This window comes from Amphiura filiformis, chromosome 3 (assembly GCF_039555335.1).
Source record: "Amphiura filiformis chromosome 3, Afil_fr2py, whole genome shotgun sequence".
NCBI classification, from domain to species: Eukaryota; Metazoa; Echinodermata; class Ophiuroidea; order Amphilepidida; family Amphiuridae; genus Amphiura; species Amphiura filiformis.
Genome location: NC_092630.1, coordinates 20,353,570 through 20,375,945, shown reverse-complemented (window position 1 = coordinate 20,375,945; position 22,376 = coordinate 20,353,570). Strand labels below are relative to the sequence as shown.

The window sequence follows — 22,376 nt, the reverse complement described above, 5'->3', positions numbered from 1 at the left end:
GCCAAACCATTATTTAAATTGAGCTACTTAAGTAACCAATTTATAGGCCTCCCACACAGGGAGTGTAAATACAGTCACCGATTCAAGTAATCCCATTTGAAATCTACACCCCCTGTGTGGGAGATTAAGATCATGTCTTCCATAGGGGGGTGTATGGATTTCAACTGGAGTAGCCCACATTTGACAGGATGGAAACCTACACATTATCAATTGCTCATGTCTAAACTGCAATTTAATGTAGATCTAAATGACCTACTGTAGTTCCATGTTTGACACCATCCTGCCCCCCCCCCCCAAGAAAACCAACAACAACACTGAGCTGTGTATATCACCAAAGCAGCCCCAAACGGTAAACTTGGAGGACATTTGAATGGTAAGAAACTGATTTTAATCTTAAAAGTTGCACTAATGTGAGGTAGGGTAACAAAATCAAGAGGACAGAGTTGATCAAATCACAACTTAACTGTGCATATTTTGCATCGTTATGATGACTTAAAGAATAGGCTTCAAAAATATCCCCATTTAAAACAGGAATCAAAGTTTACATGGGGGAAAATTTCAAAAGTGCTCAGATTGTGATAACAACTACACCAATTCAGGAAAAGCATAGCACCCCCACACACCCAATTTGATGCTTTTGTCGACCGTCCCCATTTGGATGAAATTGCCTGTTACCCTGCCTCAGTAGGTGGTATTGTGCACACATTTTCACAGCTGAATAACCACGTGCTTATACAGAGCAGAATTACCAACATTTAGCATTTTAGCGAATGGAAACATTTCCTGTGTGAAAGTATATTACCATTAATACGGTATACCTAATATTCCAGACAATGCTGCTCTGTATAAGTTCTACAATTCACCTGGCGACTTGTTCCGGGTTTTGTTGGAGCTGGTCATATATTGCTACTCTACAAATGTATACTGACAATAAGCATGATGGGATACAAAAGGGAGAAAGCATTGACCAATAAATAACAAATATTGCCAGTTGGTGCACTGTCTGTTTATTTATTAGTCTATGCTTGATCCCAGCATGCTGAGTGATTAGCAATGTAGCTTAGTGTTATTAACCATAAATAAACTACAGGCACCACAAGAATTTGTGCATGGCGCAAAAAGTCAGCTATTTTTACACGATTGTAATGTACTTTTAAGTAACATACCCTGCAAAAATCAAGACTTCAGGTGCTGTACTTGTCATAATCCAAGATTTTGAATAAAGTACAGGAACTGCCCTGTAATTAATACGATGGAAACATTAGTCAAACGTGTACGCAATGTTCATAACACAGTACATACATGGCGTGTGGAAAGGTTACACTCAGTCAGACAGAGTGATATGCATTGATGACATCGCTGCTGGTAGTAAATTCCAATTTTCTTAGTTTTACCTCAGTTGTTCGGCTCATAATAAAAGGAGACATATCTCACAGTAAAAGCTAACATTTTATTGAAAAGAAATACTAATCTACTTTTTATTATGGAAATGTTACAATATGGCTTTAAATGCCCGCTTCTATCAAATGGCCCCTTCTTTTAAATGCCCCCATCAATTTTCAGCAAAAATATATCAATTTAAGCCTTACAATGTTGAGATTTTAGCCATTAAGCCCCCACATAACTCTGAAAGGGGGACTGAGCCCTCCACAGGAAAAGATCCTGGACAAGCTGGTGTCAACCAGTCACTCTGATCCTTTAAACAAAATCAGCGAATCACACACGGATGCAAAATATCATAGCGATCACTGCATGCATACCATATTACAAGTCATGTAAACAATACAAGTAATTGCGCGATTCAATAGGCCTACGCACCCAGGTGTGCTCTAATTTCTCATGAAATTAGAGGAAAAACTAGGCAAGTGTTCATAAACCACAACCTAGCCATTTAGCAGAAATGACCCCTAAATGACCTTTGACACCTAATTGGAATTTAGCTATAAGGTCAATGCTACATACAGAAGTCACAATTCTGTACTACTTCATTTGTGCGAGTTAGCATCTTGAGGTATTCGATGAATGACTAGAAGTGACCCCTAAATAATTTTTGACCCCAAATTGGATGATAACTTAAGTATGTCAGCTAAGGTCACTGCAAAATGCAAGTCCCAACTTGGTATTACTTAATTTGTGTGAGAAATAGCAGCATTTTCAAGGTATTTGGTAAATGACCAGAAATTACCCCTTAAATGACCTTTGACCCCAAATCAGAGTTTAACTGTTGTGCACCAGCTCAATGCATGTGGGCAAGTCCCAGCTCTGTAATACTTTATTTGCATGAGAAGCAGCATTTTCAAGATATTTTGTAAATGGCCGGAAGCGACTCCTCAATGACCTTTGACCCCAAATCAGAGTTTCAATTTTTTGCACCAGTTAAGGTCAATGCATGTGTGGAAGTTCCAACTCTGTACTACTTAATTTGTGTTAGAAGTAGCTTTTTGAAGGTATTTCATAAATGACCGGAAGTGACCCTTGATCCCAAAACTCAAGATTTTGTGTACCAGCAAAGTCAATGCATGTGTGCAAATCCTACCTCTGAGCTATGACAATTGTGGAAGGAGTAGCATTTTAAGCTGAAATCATGTTTTTGACCCTTGTGTGACCCTTGACCAGGAACTTCTCACCTAGCATGTGTCATCATGGGCAGTGATACTTGTGAACCTTTTTTTACTTTGAAATATTGCTTTACTGACCTTTGACCCAATTATTTTTATACCCTCTATAGACACTGGGTATATAATAGCTGATGCATGTGTGCAAGTGAAGTCATATCATGCTACTGAAATATGTGGTAAGAGTAGCATTTTTAGTCAAACATAACAGGACATTTTCGGTCATAATGACCTTTGTATGACCTTTGACCTGGAGTTGGTCACATGACATTTAAGCCACCAGCCATTGGTCCTAACGCCCAAGTGACATCCTAGTAATATGTAATTGACAGAAGAAGCATATTTTGAAGGTATTTGGTTATATATTGGAAGTTATCCCTAAATGACCTTTGACCTCAATTCTGTATAACTTTTAGACATTAGCTATAACTGATGCATGTGTACGTGTGCAAGTGATCGTGCTATGTAATTTGTGGAAGAAGTAGCATTTTTAGTAAATGTAACAGGAAATCACATTTTCAACCATGATAACTCATGACCTTTGACCTCGAGTTGCTCACTTGACATTTGTGCCACCAGCCACTGGTCCTAACGACCAAGTGACAATGTTGTATTATGTAAATGGTGGAAGTAGCACCATTTTGAAGGTATTTGGTTGTATACCGGAAGTAACCCCTAAATGACCTTTGACCTTAATTCAAGATAATAAGTTTTGGACACTGACTATCTGATGCATGTGTGCAAGTGACATCATCATGTATGTAATTTGTGGAAGGAGTAGCATTTGAAGTGAAAATCATGTTTTTTGGCTGTTGACCGGAAGTGGACATGTGACATTTGTGTCCCACCCAATGATCCTAGTGACCAGCTTTGGTCAACATGCATGGTCAAAGCATAATTATGGCTATGGTGGCTCATTATGAAATTGACAGAAAGATCATTACAGAAACAGACCTATCTATGGAAGAAACAGTTAGATTTCAAGACCTAACTGTTGCAACGGCTATGTAACAACAACTATATTGTAAGAATTTACTTTGAAACAATGTCGCTCTGCTTAAGTGTAAAGTTTGTTTGGCTTATATAAAGCAGAAAAAATAAGACTCATAACACCGTGTATTGAATACACACAGTTGGGTGCTATGCTTACGCTAGTTGTTTGTTGCGTAATAAGTAACTGGGGCACGCTTTTGTGAATTTACGCTAGCGTGAGTTGATGCGTGTAGTAACAAAGCTGAATAATTTCCGACTTATATAAGCCGAACAAAATTTAGTACTAGGCCAGGTTGCCAAATCCGCAATTTGGTAGCCCAATTGGGTGACTTTTGAAGATTTTTTCACTTTTTCCTGTCCCATAAAATCCAATTGGCAACTTTTCAACATTGGTTCCCGTGACTTTTGGTAGTTTTCTGTCTCATAGAAACCAATATTATTATAAAAGAGAACAGTTATGTAACTTTCCGATTATTTGACCCTGGTTTGGGCCGAAAATTGTTGGCAATCCTGGCTAAGTATTTAAAATTTTAAACAATTAAAAATCAACAAATGTCACCTCTGGTGAACATATCCTAACCAGCAAAATATGCATGAGGTGAAAATGGTACCATTGTAGGCTGTTAAAACAAATGAATTTAAGAAATCAAGTCTTTCTTACTTTATTTTGAGAAGGCCAAAAAAAAAGTTTGTCTCACAGCTCACGAGTGGTTTGAAAACAAATGCGAAATGCGATTTTTTAAATTTTTTTCTTTATTCCTGACTTTTTTTATGGTATTTTTCCGGAAAAACTAAAAATGTTTTTTTTTTTTAAATAAAAAAATTTCCTCATTTCTTTTTATCAAATCGCACGATTTTACAAATCGCTGCATAAGCTTTGAGACAAACCTTTTTTTTTTTTGGCCTAATCAGAAATGTCAAAATCAAAATTTATACTTTGAATATTAATATACATAATTGTAGAGTAGAGACTTGGCACCCATGCTTTTATTGTTGTTTTTCCATCACACTCAAAGGAACAGACTGAACACTTATAGCACCAAACAAACAAATAAATAAACAGAAAACACTTCCAATGAAATCACAAGTATTCACATTAAAGTTGCTAACAAAATTTTGGTGAGAAAATTGTATATTATACATATATCTGTAGAGCCATTTCTATTCCTATATGACCTGCAGCAATGCACAATAAACAAGATTTGACAGGAAATAGTTGGCTTCATTTTGTACACTTCAAATTTACATGTTGACAAAAAAAGGCAATTTGGTGCATGTGTTTACAGAATTCATTTATCTAATAGACAGACTTAGCCCAGCCAGTCTAGAATATTGAACTTCAATGTTCTTTTTATGTCTATTTAAATGTACAGATCTCAGTTTGACAGAGAAAGAGAAAGAGAAAAAATTATAGACTGGCAAAGACTAATTATAATGTGACTGGTTGCTCATGACATCATTTATCAAATGATGTACTATATGGAACCAGCTTATATTGAGACCGGCTCAAAAATTGAAACATTTACAAAATACAAATGCGTGCATGTTTGGAAAATAGTATAGACACTTTGTTAGATTACAAAAATCTTGCCCTTAATGGCCTCTATATAATAGCAGTATAATAATGCCAATTCATTTATTCACATGGCACTTAAAAGAGAGAATTATGCACATAAAAATAACATAAACCAATTGAATTGTGGACTGAGTAAGTAGATTAAACTATGTGGATTGTACATTCAACTTGGGTTTACAATGTCTGGCCTGATTCATTGGGAGAAAACATGATCAATTAGATTGAAGTCTCAACATATTTCATCACTTCCTGTTTAAGATATTTATACATACAAGGGTGCACAATTTTATATATAATATATATACAGCATAAAACATCACACAGTTCAGCCCAGTATGAAAACTTTTAGACAACAAAATTGCTTAAAACGAAAAATGAACAAAAAATCCAAAATGAAACTAAAAACACCAAAAATCATTGTACTAAAGTGCACCAAAATGCTATTAAGCATCGTAACATAAAATTACATCAGTAAATGTATAAAATGTATAAAATCTTCGAAATGGGAGGAATATTTAAATATATTACATGATCAATTTTTAAATTTTACATCTGCTAAAAATTCTGAAAAAAATTGATAGACAATCTGTTGTAATAATCTTATCCTACACCTATCTTTTAATGAATACACTTTTAAACATCAAAATTTTAAAGAAACAAAACAAATTTTAGGTATTTTAATGAAAATTCAAAACACTTCTGAAGGATTTTTACTGAAGTTATTCAGCTAGGGTATAATGATATATTTCTGGTATTACACAAGCTTATTTGTTGTTGTAGGAAGACCCATGTTATTATTTAATTGCTATTCAAAACAATTAGTTTGACTAAATATAGTTTATTGTCTGTCATCAGGAAAGCCTTAACCCCGTTTTGATGAGATTATCAGCCAAGATCCAATTTATATTTTTTACCCCACCATGATGTTACAATTTCCCCTATACAACTATGTGAATGCAAAAATTCAGATTTGCTTTTAATATTTTAAACTAACAATCACCCAATTTGTTCAAATTGGCTTCAACTGACCCATCTGAGCCTTTAAATTTAAAGTAACATACCAACACCATACATAGAAATACACATTTTAAAATGTTAAAATGTTAAATGAATGAACTGAAGTCCAACAGTGAAACATGTTTAAACAGCATTTTTCTCTGTGTACCACTCAGTACTGGCCACTGGCACAGGTGAACATTGTAAATACTACGGTATCTATTTGACAAGCATGTTGGCATTAATTTGTTTTTATGTATCACATAGTATACACTTCTATTGGATTAACATCATGATTAAATATTGTGAAAATATATAATATGGCTTAAATAATGAGATTGAAAGAAGCAGAAGAGACTAGCCTTTCTTATTTTAATAAGATACTTAAAAGTATCTATTAAGTATCCTGCAGCATGTATTGCATGTAATTGCAGATATTCATGCTCATCAGGTGCTTTCAATAAGGTAATCAAAAAAGCCCAAACAAGATGTATTTTCCACAACTTCTCCCAAAACGAGAGGGAAAAGTTAGTATAGTTTTACTTTATGTTGTTTTCGATCAAATGATTGAGCTAGAAGGCTGACCCTAAGAAAAATTGCAAAAACATTGTTAAAATTATTAAAAGGCTAGTGAAATTTAATTTGATACAATACTGGGCCCAGGTATTGTTTCTTGAGTCCACAAAGGCTGTCAGGTGTGTACCCCACACACAAATTATGCAGATTTGTAATTAAAATGAGTAAAAGTGTAAAATACATACATACGGAAAAAAAGCCCACTTTTCCCAAACAGAAGACTTCCCCTATACCCCCCCCCCCCCACCCCTAAAAGAAAGAAAAATGCTTGGCTATGTCCCTATTGATGTCCCAAAGATGCTTTTGCCTTTCTAATCAAATCTGTAGGCCCTATATCACATCTCAACAACAATTTCTTTAATTGTTCAGTTGATCTCTGTATGCAAGAAATTGGCAACACCTAGTCTAGGCTTTTACGATTACCTTCATTTGCACTGATCCAGTTATATTTATGGATACCATTATGAAATCCAATTTACAACAACAGTAGCAAAAATTAATAGTTACCACAGTTACAGCCACAGCTTTTTAAGGCAGCATAGTTTACTTACTTTTATTTTTACAAAAAAGTGCCAAAACTAAAGTCATATACATACAAAGACATTTTTGACCACACTATACAATTGCACATTATTTATGACACATTGGGAGTATACAAAATATGAACATTTTATAGAATTATTGTGTGTACACTATGTACATTGCAACAAGATTTGGATACAATAAATTATGTTCTATACACCAACAACAACTTTGAGATAAAATGATTGAGAACTGGGCTCTATTACCATTATTTCCATCATAATGTGGTACTGTGCTGAGATGACGAATATTCGTCTCAGGTACTGTGATTACCAAATCATTCACATAACTCACAGTTAACTTTTGATAGGTAGCTGGGACCAAATACCCCCCCAAAAAAAAAAAAAAAAAGGTTCACTTTTCTGGGTAACATTTTTAGAAAGTACTGAAAAATTTGGGAAATTTACAGTTACAGGGAATAAACTGAAAGATAGAGGAAAAAAAGAATTTTGGATATACCGCACTCCCCAACAAAAAATTCTGGCTATGGGCCTGTTTAGGCTGATTTTGTAACACACACAAATGAAGCATTTCAATAATTCAATAATGTGCTTTAATCGAGTGCCACATTATGTGCCAATGATATATCAATGTATTTATTCACTATTTTCCCATCTTCTTAATATGCATTGTACAGACAGCTCCTACTTGCATCTGAGTGTACACAATGCCTGTACTCCAATGTAAGTTCATAATGCATACAGTATTGCCAAAACTTTTCAGCTCCAAGGTGCAGCGCATTGGTTTGCCAAGCCACATTAAAGGAGGCTCAAGTAGCCCAATTTTTAAGCTTCCTAAAAGTGCCCAATACCAGATATTTAGGCAGATTTACCTGAATTAAGAATGCAAATCAGCCAATTGGGTGAAAAAGCACTTTGACTTAAAAAGTTCTGGTACTTAATGGGAAGTTACGCACCAATCAATAAATGGTCACAAAACGTTAAATTGAAAGGAGAATAGGTGAAATTACTGCCGCCGCCGAATTTTGGGCAAGTAGCGGCATGCTTTTTTGAGTAGCGGCAAGTGATTGCCAAGTGGCCCAATTGTGCACTTAAGGTGTGGCATTGGCATCACTGAATGCATATAGAATAGAAAGGTGAATTTACATTGCATGAATAGAAAGGCCCAGCTTCATGACAGGAATCTTTATAACAAGTATGCTGCCAATGTGTATGCTGTAGGACATGCCAAGTTATCAAGCAACATCAAAACACACATGCAGTTCTGATGATATCAGAGACACTTCTGCTAAAGCTTGACAACTTTGTGTCTTACAGCATACCGGTACTCACTGAACCATTTTTACTCCTTTATGTGTCTTAGAGCATACTCACTGAACCATTTTTACTCCTTTATGTGTCTTACAGCATACTCACTGAACCATTTTTACTCCTTTATGTGTCTTACAGCATTTCGCTGAACCATTTTTACTCCTTTACAGCAATATTGTAACATTTTTTCAAAATTCTGATTTTGACATGATTGTTGCTCGTGTGAATCTATGTGATGTTCGTAACATGATTGACTGACTGATACATGCATTGATGATATAGGCACTGGTGTGAAATAGTGATTTTTCTTGTGTTACAATATTGCTATAATGCAGTCACGTTTTAAACCACTTCAATGCTGACACATAAAATTGCCTGAATTATTAGCTTTCAATAAGAATCATAATGATGACAATGAAAACTTGGTTTGGTTTGGTCTTTGAGTATGCACTTGTTTGCTTATATTTGGATATTGTGACCCCCAATTTAGTACTAGTATCATATCAAGAGTTATTGCACTAATATTTGAGAGATTTGATTAACCTAGCCTCACCCTGTCTATAACTTGTATTAACTTTTAAACCCAGCTTAAAGTTGTAGATGTGTAATTTATGGGCAGCCCAGGAAAGTAAAATTCTTTTCCACAACAGTTGAAATTATCTCAATCACAGATGTAATAGATCTACAAGTTCAGTTAAAAGCAATACTCAAATAACAAACATAACATATGCCATGATTACAGGCCTACTACTTACAGTTTTCATTGTATACCGGTATATACTCTACAATCAACTTTTGACAACAAACAGCACCACTGAAAATAACACTGAAATAGTTCTTTTGTTATTCTGTATGCAAATAACCATTGTCCAACCACACTGAAAAATGGACAAAAACACCTCTGAAAATCATTGGGCATTCATTATCCTACTGAAATGGATTTAAACACACTGAACTGCACTGACTTGTTCTATTGTAATGGAAATGAGTGCCCTGGATCATTGCTCATTATTACAGACAATGACCACTTGATATACCAATGACCACTTGATATATCACCTGGGAACCAAGGGAGAACAGTGCCAGTGCATTGATTGGTCACCCCAGGTTAAATAAGAAATAAATTAAATAAATACCACTGAATAAAACACTGAGATATCACTGAAAACAATTTCAGTGTTACATTTTCTTTTGTTCTGATGAATTTCAGTGATACCCTGTCATTTTCTGTGTAACGTTTTCAATAGTGTTATTGAGTCAACTATTAATTGCTGGTTATGTCAAATCTAGGGTGGTGCTTTGTGAGATGGGGCTACTCAGTCATCTTGCAAATATCCGCTGATCAGTCCAAGAGAACGCCAAATATGGATAAGGAGTATTACATAATAATACCCTGCTATGACAATAGCTGCACTAGGTTAATCGTATAATCTCCTTATGTGGTTAGCATGGCTGGGCCAGGAAATCCACAAGGTCAGCCAATGTATGTACATGTATTCGGTACATGTGCCATATCTTTACAATGGGTGATAAATTTCTGGTTTGTTTTATTTCAAAACATAACAGTCGATATTCTAAAGCTTGGTCCAAATCCAAGAGAAGAACCAACTCTAGTAATTTATGTGGTTTCAAATTATATCGGCCGTTGCCTTTTTGATAGAAATGGTGTTTGTTGATGTGCACAGTTTCCCATTAGATCATAACATGCTGTTGTACATCCAAGGTCAAAGGTCTTTTAATCCATATTTGGCGTTGTTCTGGGACTGCTGATGAGTTAATCCTTTTTAATATCCAGGCATGCAGCCATACATTGTATAAATTCATCAGTTGAATGCAATAAAGAATGCACACAACATTCCTGCACACATATATCCACCTTCTTGGAAGATGTCAGACAGATACAACAAAACTAAAGTAAGAATTCAAGAAATAAAGACAAGCACATTAAGGACCAATTACACAAGGATTTGTCTTTGAGAAATGGATGAATTACTTCAAATGTGTAAAAATGTGAGCATAATGGCACTTGTTATAACATCTGTTAATCAATTCTACATACATCATTTGTGGGATAAACTTCTTGCATTGATAACAAGCAAACAACAAACAAACAAACAAAAACTTTGTATACATTTAATATTTAAATTGCACAGTTTCAACTATAAAGTAATTGAGCAGTTATTATGAAAATGTTTCATATATTTCTGCCTATAGCTAAGTAGCCATGATAAAACATACTCCACTTGCTGCTGCAAGAAATTTATCCTTCCAACCTGACGTCAAAGGCCCTATTATAAAACCCAAGACAGAATAGGGACCATAATCAGTGTTATAATGTAGTTACATAAACCATCTCCTGATCCGTATCAGGATCATCAGAACCGCTACTGGTCATGGTTGGTTCCCGGCTAAGTAAGTCTCTTCTTTGCTGCATTGACCTTTGTGTGTAGTCTTTCAGCTCGTATCCACCAAGATGATCAAAATATGGTAGCTGGGTGTCCTTACTACGTCTTGATCTCATGATCTGATGCGCAGCCTCGTCCATCTCTTCGGGAGTCATGTCACAGGCCTCTGCAAGCTCTCGACCAGCTGTTGTGATCAGATCTCTGTCACGCACAGGAGAAACACCCCTTACTGCTAGTACCTGTGAATACAAACATGTTTTAAGTTGTTAATTGTTCACAACATAATGTTATCCATAAATTTTATGTCAAACTTCAAGCAAAATGTGCATTTAAAAATTGATGATTCATGCCAAATGTCTGAGGCAAAAAAAGAAGATGTGGTAAGCAATGGCTATTTTCATTTTTAAATACACTAAATTTAACTTCAAACATCTTCTTTATACTTAAGCTTAACAACTATTAAGTTGAAACTACATTCTATCATGCATCCATTACCAAATATTCACCAAAATTCATCCACCGTGGAGGAAACCTCATCGCAACCACATCTTATCTATTTGCCCCAGCACCATTTCCAAGCAGCATGTACCTATACAGTACACATACACATGCAAGTCCCCAATATGGCAGCTAAATATATGACGAAAACCAAATTTGATACAAGAATAACTAGAATAGTGGTTGTATTCATAAGATAGATGTATTTGATGATTATGCACACACTTGATTGAAAATCATGCACAATGGTGAATGCAGATGAATAAACTCATGCATATGATTATCATGTATTTTTATTATTAAACAAAAATGTTAATACTAGGAACAATATCTGGCAAGTAGTGAAGTTGTCCACTGGAGTCTACTAGCCTGTATTAGTTGGTAATATTGTTTAACTGGTATTGAACTGTAACTAAATGTTCCAAGTAAGACCTGCATACAAAATTGCTGGCTTGGAAACAAATCTCAATGTGTGGACTGTGGAAGTGTTTTCTTTCTTTCCATAATAAACATCACATCCCGCTGTCATGGGGTACCCGTACCTCATATATGAACTACCCTGGTCCTTTTGGTACACATTTCAACATACATACGAACATACACTTGTTTACAGTATTGTACCATGAGTCAGACTATTGGGGGGACCAATCATGAGGCAAAAAACAATTAATTGTTTGCTTGCCCACAGGGCCTCTTCAAGTGGAAGGATTGGTAGGTCGGCGCTTTTTAAAAAGTTTTTCTACAGGAATCCGATACGCCATGCCATGGCCCTTTCTCCTGCGCTGCTACCTTGATCTTTGACAACTTCATCCTCTCTGGTACAACACCCCCTCCCCCTTACACTGTCAAATATTTCCCGAACATATTTTTACTGTAGCTGCCAATGCTGTCAGATATCATTGCCATTTCGGCAGATAGCCACTGGGTATTTCTTGATGTCATCAGTAGCCATTTTTAAAGCCATCAACGTACACCGTGCGGTTTGCGAACACTATTCATACTAAAATAGCTTCACTAAAAAATATTCAAAGAACATATTATTCTGACAAGAATTACACAAGATAATTTGTATGTGTTTATTTTAATATTTTCACAACTGAAAATAATAAAAACAAATCATTTATTTCATTATACAAAGACAAATTTAATGTATTTAGCATGAATATTTTTAGAAATAAATCATCAACTTTGCGATACATTGTAGGTGACAAGTCAAATCTGGTTGAATTCTCCACCATGTGTACCGTAACAACATTACATATAGTCATATACACGTAGGTCTGTCTGCTACTGTATAATTGTGGATGTTTTTTTAAATTATTTTCCTGCTTGTGAGTGGATGTCTAAGCATTTTCCAAGGTATTTTGTCCTTGTAGGAGAACATTTTTTGTTTCATTTTTTGTATAAATTAAAAAAAAAAGGTTGGCACAAATTTTACAGTCAGTCGGCTGTGGGCAAGCAAACAATTAATTGTTTTTGGACTGATTGGGGGGCACCGGGCCTGATTGGAACCAGCTTATATACATAATGATCTCAAATTAAAGAACATACATGTTTCCAACAATGTTACCTGCCATTTGATTTTACTTGGAGCTGAAGAAGTTGTAATAAAGTGATGAGTTTCACAACAGCAATAAAACCAAAACATGCACAACCAGATAACTACCTTGTTAACATTGTTAAGGAAAAATACCATCTCCATCAAATGTTTTTTAAACAAAACTTGGCATTTTAATCAAAACTTCAAATTAAAATTCACTAAAAAGAATGAAACTTATTCTTATTCCTATATTGGCTATCACGCTCATTACGGCTCATTATCTTGTGCAAAGTTCAATGATGCGTGTTTGTTCAATGAACTGTGCCTGAAGATTGAGAGCTATGCTTTTGCAGCAAGCATATACCATGCATTCAACCAACATGCTGCTTATACAAAGCAAACATATACAAACCATATGAGTTAACTTATTATTGGACTTGCATGCATGATGTACTGTATATTTACACATTTGAAAATTGTACAACGATAAAATAAGAGAACAAAATATTTTCATCGCAGTTTTATCCAATCCAAGATGACGGCTGAAATGTGCAGCGCAAACACAAGAAATTCCCAAAAATGATGCGGCTTGATAAAAGAAAGAACAAAAGAAAAGAAATGACATGGGCAGGCAATGTTAGAGAAAACACAAACCTTTTGTCTGAGTATTTTTGTCTTTTAATTAATTGCATCCTTGCATATAAACCCTATTGATAATTAGTTGCAGTTAAATTGGTTATAATCATTCACACGCGGTCTTACAAATAACTGATGCACGCACGACGAACTAGATTTCTATCTCTCACTGATGCTGTTGTCCAACCTAGAGAAACGTAAAAACATTGATCGTTTGGTTGGTATCAATCATGAATGTATCACCTCACTCACACAATACAGCTATACCAAAGAAAGCCTAACAGGTTATACACTCCCATATGGGCACATTCCATCACATTGTCATCATCTTTTCAAAAAAAAGAAAACATCAAAGTAGTTTTAGATTCATCATTACAACTGATGCACCATTTTTTGAAACCTGATATACGCAGCACATCTATCTATATGTATCCATGGCAACACAACATGACAATGCTATCATGGTAACACCTAAATCTATACTTGCTTGGATATATACATTTATGATCTATATCCGACATAATACATAGGGTGTACTAATAGATGTTTTTTGTAACAATGCAGTATGTACAATGTGTATCATTGCAAGGGTTATTGGTAAGTAGAAGTTGATAGAGGTCTTTAGGGTAGAATACAGGGATGGGATTTCTACAGATGTGCTGGTCCAGAATTCATCCACAGGGGTAGGGCGGTATCAAACAGGCAAGGCACCATCTCATTAACAAGCAATACTTATCTTATTTGTATGGTTTCATTTCAGATTCCTAGAGGGGACTTGATTATAGGTGGAAAAATCCTATATGATTGCTCAACTTAAGATCTACAGTAACCTTCCCAAAATTATAATTCAAATTTATGTAGATTTCATTCAAATCTTACTAATAATAAGTATATTAAAATGCAATGAACATTTGTTATAAATAATATACACTTATTCTTAAAGGTTAATTGAACTTTACATGCTTTGAACAACAAAAATGCCAAATTGAATTAAATTGTGCGTTTAGCATGCTTTTGAAAAAAAAAATGTACCAAACTTAGGATTTCAAAACCAATCAAAGGCAAATAAATCATTTTTAGTCTTTATTGACCAATGATTATATAACACTGAAATACTTTTGAAAACAAATAAAAATAAACAATGAATAGTGAAATCATACAAAGTTTAGCGGTGACTGCTAACAAGCCCCAGGCAAAGTGAACACACCAAAAGCATTATGCTAGTTATTTCTAGTAAACTTGCACTAAAAGGTGCTAAAATGTCTATTTACTGGAAATTTGGGTGGTAACAATTATTTGGGTGGCAAATGTTTTTACTTGATGGAATTTTTTTTTTGGTAACAAGTGTCTCCAGCACTGACAATGTGGGTGGCAAATGATTTTGAAGCTAGGAGTGGCAAATGTATTGACTTTGGTCTTGGATGGTAAATATCTCTAATATAAAGATTGGGGTGGCCTTCACTTGCTGGAAGTGGCAAATGATTCAGATGGTCAATATCTCTAGTATAACAATTTGGGCGACTTGCTGGAAATTAAGGTAAATGTTTCTAGTGCTGACGATTTGGGTGGCAAATGCAAATGATTCTAGTACTGAAGATTTGGGTGGCATATGCAATGTTTCTAGTACTAAAATTGTTTGTTTGTGGGGCAAATCGCTTTAGCAGGGTGGGAAATGCAGTGTGAAGTACTTGCCATGAATGTAAAGCACTTTTTGTTATAAGACATGTTCTTGTGTTCCTGGAAATAAGAAATATAGATCATATTGGAAAGGTATGTTGAGACACGCTTGGGGCCCGATGGGGATTGGGATATGAAAATTTATAATGTTCATCATAACATTTTGGTCATTTTCAAATGGTAGTATGAAATTGAAAATAATAGCACATGTAGAATAAGGTCACCCCATAACTATAGTGAACAATTTTGATTTGAGCTAATTTAGATAAATAAAAAAACCTTGCCAGGCTTGAACACTCCAAAGGTTTGGTGTAACTCACAGAAGCATTGACACCCCTACCAAAGGTTTGGTGTAACTCACAGAAGCATTGACACCCCTACCAAAGGTTTGGTGTAACTCACAGAAGCATTGACACCCCTACCAAAGGTTTGGTGTAACTCACAGAAGCATTGACACCCCTACCATAGACCCTGGTTCCAGGGTCTATGCCCCTACACAGCAACATCCTCTCAAATAAACTGAATTGGACTCAAGTGCACTAACACACCTTGGACCAGTTGCACTTTCATCTAGCACAATTTCTTTGGGCTCTAAACAAATAAGGATGATATACACAAAGACAAATGGCAAATACCAAATAGTTTGTCAAGTGAGCCAAAATTACTGAAGAAAACAGGACAAATTGATTAAGTAATCAAATTGCTTAAATATAGCATTAGTCCAAGATCATCACCCACTGAACACATTAAGAACATTTTTGAAGCATTCATATGTAATGTTGGTATAAGGTTATACTTTTCTAAAGGATAGAAAGGTTCATCAAACCTAACAGGCCCTGGACCTCTCATAATTCTGCACACATGATTCAGAAACACACAGATCAACAATTGAGATACAAAAGCACCCTTTGGTTTGAAAAGCCATGGGGCTGGCTATATGAAAGCAGCATATGAGCGTGGCAGCACAGAGTTTTGAGAGCTTCACATTAGGTAGACACTGATTTTTATAAATAGAATATAAATTTGAAACATTACTGCTATAATAATTAATATGATCCTTTTATTTTGAATTTTGAATAATAATTAAAAAAAAATCACCCAAACCAAAAATATTAAAAAAACTTTTACTGTATTTAAATTCTGAAATTTATCATTGAATCCCTTTGATTTTGAAACAAACTGGTTTCTAAAAGTGTTCACAAAATAACAAAAACTGGCAAGAAGCAGTGATAAAAACCACTGTTTTTGCACAAGAAAGAAAAGAAATGAACAATTAAAACTGAAATATTGACAACCATGTATAAGCAGCAATATAAAGCAGTAGCAGCTGTTACTGATCAGCGGTGTACTGACTGACATTGCTTGAGCAACTGACTGACTGACTGACTGACTTGACTAGCGAGTATAGCGAGTAGCGAGTCTTGGTTAGATTAACCTCACCTGAGCAACCAGACTGTCTGCACTGCCTCGTACATCTTCGCTGTTGTTTGATTTACTATTACTCTTAGGAATCATCGGTTCCCTTGGTTTAGGTCTTGTCAGCGACTTGTAAAAAGCAGCTGACGGGTCACGTGCCATAGCCAAATCCCCTGTAGAATGTCTCTGAGCCAAAGGCTCTTTAGTAAGGTTGTTATTAGAAGTGGATAGGGAGCTAGTGCCTTTGTCGTGGTAGTGAAGTAGACGTGGGGAAGGTGTATGGTAGGAGGAGCGCACCCTGTGTGAGCCGTGAGGGCCCGGGGATGGCGGCGGGGTTAGCCAAATCGGCTGATCCCCACTGCAGCTTTGCCTTCAGGCGAGATCCGGCGACTGCCATAACCTTGAAAAAGATAAAATTTGATATGGTGAGATGACACGGGATGGTAACATTAAGATATACGTATCACATATTTCCTTCTAAACTCTTCTAAGAAAACAAGACACATTTACATAATGATTGGGTAAAATGTGACAACATTTTGCTCAGTAACAAATTGTCTAATAAAATGTTTGCTGTAAAATTTGTCAAGAAAATTTTAAAAAAATGTATATTGTTTTTAAATATTGCAGCTGAGTAATCTACTTAGGATAGTTTTTAATTTGAACGTTTCTTGATAATTTGCTACTAATATAAAGTGAAATTGGTCCATTCCAGGTGAAATGAAATCCATCAGCCTCAATAGAAGACATGACCTTAATGGATGTAGATTTCAAATGGAGTCACCCATTCACAATCCCTGTGTTTAAGATTAAGGTCATGTCGTCCATACAGGGTGTATAAATTTCGACTGAAATAGCCCATTATGCATGTGTGTATACAATTTTGTAACAATGTTTATTTATTTGTCTATTTATATTCAATTTATTTATTTGTAGTATTGATTTATATATTTACCCTTTAATCTATTTTGCCTATTTAGCTTATCAAATCAAAGAGCAACATTGTATCTTTTGATTATTTGTAAATCTGTTCACTAAATAATTATAAATTGCACACCAAAATGATGAGTTTAATTTCTAGTTTCTTCCTGTGCAGTCTTGTGATTATATGTGGCCATCATCTGGTAGAGGAACAGGCGTTTTTCATGGGGGGGATAAATGGTCCTCATATGAAAATTCTATATTTTGCAGACTACCAACAAGCTCAGGCTTAAGGTGCAATAATTATGTGTACTCCTGGGGTGGCAAATTATAGGGGGTGGGGCATTTTTGGCACAGATGTTTTGGCACCATTTCTATATTACGCCCCAAATGCGCTCACATTATCTGATAAGACAAAGGTTTTAAATTTGGGTTCCCCACAATCTTGTATGTGTAAAGGTGGAGAACAAAGATTTGTTGGCACATCAAAAGGGGGACAGGCTTTTTGGCATGTGGAAAAGGGGCCAAAGACTTCTTGGCATGGCCAAGGGGGGGGGGGAAGCTACTTTTGGCCCTGGGGTAACACATAACTATTGCACTGCAGCCCCTAAGCAGCCATTGTAAATTGGTTGGTTGCAAAGGTTTTGTTATCCACTGCATCTGCCCCATATACCTAATCTGAAAGCAGGAACGATAGATCTGTACTGAAATGCACTAGAGCTGCTAACATCATCAGTCCCAGAACAACGCCAAATATGGATTAAAAGACCTTTGACCTTGGATGTACAACAGCATGTTATGATCTAATGGGAAACTGTGCACATCAACAAACACCATTTCTATCAAAAAGGCAACGTCTGATATAATTTGAAACCACATAAATTACTAGAGTTGGTTCTTCTCTTGGATTTGGACCAAGCTTTAGAATATCGAATGTTGCGTTTTGAAATAAAACAAACCAGAAATTTATCACCCATTGTAAAAGATATGGTACATGTACCGAATACATGTACATACATTGGCTGACCTTGTGGATTTCCTGGCCCAACCATGCTAACCACATAAGGAGATTATACGATTAACCTAGTGCAGCTATTGTCATAGCAGGGTATTATTATGTAATACTCCTGATCCATATTTGGCGTTCTCTTGGACTGATCATCTGATTTAGTAATACCTGCCATGCCAAGTTGTTATTTCTTTTGTATCAATAAATTCATTCATCCTGTTAATTTAGCTTATGTTAGTTTATGATTCAACATTAAGCCTTTGTGCTGAATGAAATACATGCAGCAAATTATCTGTGTTCCTTTGTGTTGTGTTTGATGCAAGTTTCATTACATTAAAGCAAAATACAAGGCAAAATTAGAGTGCAACATTATTATGGTTATAACCTGAGCTTCCAAACGTTGAGTTTGACTTAAACCTTGTGAATTCAAATTTGTTAGACTACTACTGGTACCAGTGGTGTAACCAGTGATTTGAGGCCAACAGTTTTTCAAGTGACACATTCTATCATCATCAACAGCCTGCAATAAAATGACATGTGATATCGATAGAATGACCAAACCCCCAGCCCACAGCATCAACCCCAGGTAAATGATGATTTTTGTACAGGTGGTAAACAAACTAAAAGAAATACGCCCTGCAGCGAATCATGTGGCTCTGCAATAGCGAATCATGTGGCTCTGCAATATACACCGCCAGGTGCTACTGAGTCACAAAATAAGCTGATTTTGTACTCCTTGCCGGCGATTGGTATTTGACCAACAAGGTAGCTTGCTTTTCCCAATGCAATAAAAGGAGTTGTATCTCATTGGCTAAAAACCAATCACTACCGCTCAGCGATGAAGTATAAATTCAGCTATAGCAGGGGACAATATTGTAGTGTCTCACTGTCTGTATAGAATTGGCAATACAGTGATAATAAGAGCACATTCCTAAACCACATACCGTAGAATTCCGTCTACAAGCATATATGCCTCTAAACGAGGTATTTTTTGACGAAAGAGACGAAAGGCAAATACCCTCCACAAACACATTACAATAGATTGGTCTTACAATAATACATGTTTGTACAGTTGCCTATATCAGTAATATAGTTGTTCAAACTCCAAATAATGTTTTTGTGGAGAGTTTCTGCCTCTCGTCTCTTGCATTAAAAAAAACCTGTTTAGAGGCATATATATGCTTGTAGACAAGGTTTTACAGTATATTGCATTGCGATCATTTGAGTGAGCGCCACTTGCGATCATTCTGGTATTTATTCCTATAATGTAAAAAGGGACACAAGTACCTGCTACTGATATTCATTGAATGCAGGCTGCAACTATCAATACATCCCATTCATTTTTATTTCTGTATTAAAAAACCTATTGTACAGCTTGCAATTGAATATGTGTGTTGAAAGAATATGGCAAGCGTCTGTCTGTGCCTTGAAATCCCAGCCTGTGCCTCAAATTTTCTTGAGAAAGATGCGTAATTAGATGCGCAGAATGTAAAAATTGAGTCCTTTAAGCTGCTGAGTGTCTGCGGCGCAAGTGTAATGGGAAAGACACATACCCATCTATCATATTTTTTTATACTTAAGTCCCTCAGCCCCTCTCTTAAAACTATACCAAACATGATAGAACAAACTGGCCAGGCTGTTGAAGAACTAGTAGATTCCACCTACTATAATGGCAATTTCTGACATGAAGATATTGGGGTGACGATGCTGTGCAACTCCTACCTATATCATTGGCTACACCACTGGTAGATACATTTTGTTTGATTCTCTAATTTGCATTTATACCTTGAAACTTTCTCTCATTAAGTTCTAACACATTTTTGTAATTAGACAACAAATAAATAACAAAAAACAAGAAATGAAAACCTGAAAGCTAGAACAACATATGACCCACCAAAAATGATGTGACCCACCATGCAATTCCCAGCATGCACATACCCTACCAAAGCCCATATACACAATGTGCAGATCAAACATTGAATAAACAATACAAAATCCCAAATTTCTAAATATACCCGTGTGACGGCATTCTAGTTTTACACTAGTTGCAAATACTGTGCTTTTAGTTCTTACCTGAGTTTGAGCCAGCTTAAGTGGCATTGCTGTTTTTCTCTCCGAGGCTGGTTGGTCATGTGACCTCCCGACACAAGACAACAAAGACGATCCAGTCCTGTTTGATGAGAAATGTCCTCTTGATCTACCAATAGGGTAGCTTTTTACACTGTTTACACTATCTGAATCATGATAACGTGGAAGACTTGAACGGCCAGTGACATAGTCACCAGTGATTGAGGCAGCCCGTGGTGAAGGACTACGGGGTGATGGGCTGCGGTGCAATGGACTCTGGCGAAGTGGACTTTGATGCAAAGAACTGTGGTGTATTGGACTTGTCCGTATTGGACTGTGGTGTATTGGACTTGTCCGTAATGGACTTGTCCGTAATGGACTCTGATGTAACGGACTTGACCGTAGCGAACTCTGGTGCAACGGACTTCCTCTATGTGGACTCTGCCGTAATGGATTTTGATGTAGTTGACTACGAGGTGACGGGCTGCGACTGCCTCTGGAAACTCTTGAAGGTGATGATCCATGTGAATGTGTTGGGGATCTGTCCACACTAAGAAGAGGCGATGTGGGCGGATGGGATGATGTCTCTGATGAGGCATCCTCATCATAACATTCTGTGGTAAGCTTTGGTGGCTCCCTGAGGTACAAAGAAATCACAAAAGAAAATATTCATGTGTAGCATTGTTTTCAAAATACTTGCTGAGAATTTACAATTTTGGCATAACTAGATCATAATGACAATAAGCCAACATAATATAAAGCACAATCTGCATTGCAACAGAAGAACAAAACCAAAATATGCAAACACCAAAATAAAGAAGATCATACCATAAACATCCGCCTAATGGTGCTATGAACTCCCTTGACATAACTGGAATTTTAGACACAAACTAAAAGATGCCTCCCATAAAATCCCACCAGCATATAAGGGCACATACCCATAATTCTTGTTAGGAAATTTACCCAAGGCAAAGGAGCCCAGGTGTGCCATTAGCCGAACGTTTATGGTATATACAAAGTCAGAACTTTTAAGATTACATAGAATGACACTAACTAATACTTTAGATGAAATTAAAAGCACAATTTTTAATACTTTGTAACACTTTAAGGTAGGTTTTCCAAGTAAAGTGTTTGAATGCGAGCCGTTAGACCAATAGGCCTATAAAATAAACGCCGTGTCAGACAAAAGTCTTTGAACATGGCAAAAGTTCGAAGTCAGCAAATACATTTAAATCCAGCGATGCTGAGATGATGTTGTTTACTGCAGAGCTGCCAGATGGTAGAGGCATTCCAAGTAGTAGGCGCACGGCGCTCAAGTCGTGCAGAAGTGGCTCGTCTGCTCGGGTTAGATATACACGTTTGTGCTAATGTTTTCTAATCATGCAGAAACGAGTCTCCGAGTATTTCTAATTTTTACTGGGGCCCGAGCACTGATGAAGACCTCAGCATCGCTGGATTTAGATGTTTTTGCTGACTTCGAAACTTTTGCCATGTTCAAAGACTTTTGTCTGACACAGCGTTTATTTTATAGGCCTATTGGTCTAACGGCTCGCATCCAAACACTTTACTTGGAAAACCACTTTTATCACCTACTATGC

At 36.2% G+C, this 22,376-nt stretch overlaps 1 protein-coding gene and 1 long non-coding RNA gene across 2 annotated transcripts in view; both read right to left on the bottom strand.

The window, feature by feature from the left end:
• Positions 1-2,602: 2,602 nt before the first annotated feature.
• LOC140148181 (uncharacterized) lies at positions 2,603-3,058 on the bottom strand. Its single transcript, XR_011858453.1, has 2 exons — positions 2,830-3,058; positions 2,603-2,686 (listed from the first exon to the last, which is right to left on the bottom strand). It is a non-coding gene; the product is annotated as an uncharacterized lncRNA (long non-coding RNA).
• Positions 3,059-20,819: 17,761 nt separating this feature from the next.
• Positions 20,820-22,376, bottom strand: part of LOC140148178 (voltage-dependent L-type calcium channel subunit alpha-1D-like) — a 143,823-nt gene continuing 142,266 nt past the window's right edge. The window contains 1 exon segment of the mRNA XM_072170038.1: positions 20,820-21,415. Coding sequence (XP_072026139.1) covers positions 20,937-21,415 — 479 coding nt within the window. The 3' untranslated portion in view covers positions 20,820-20,936.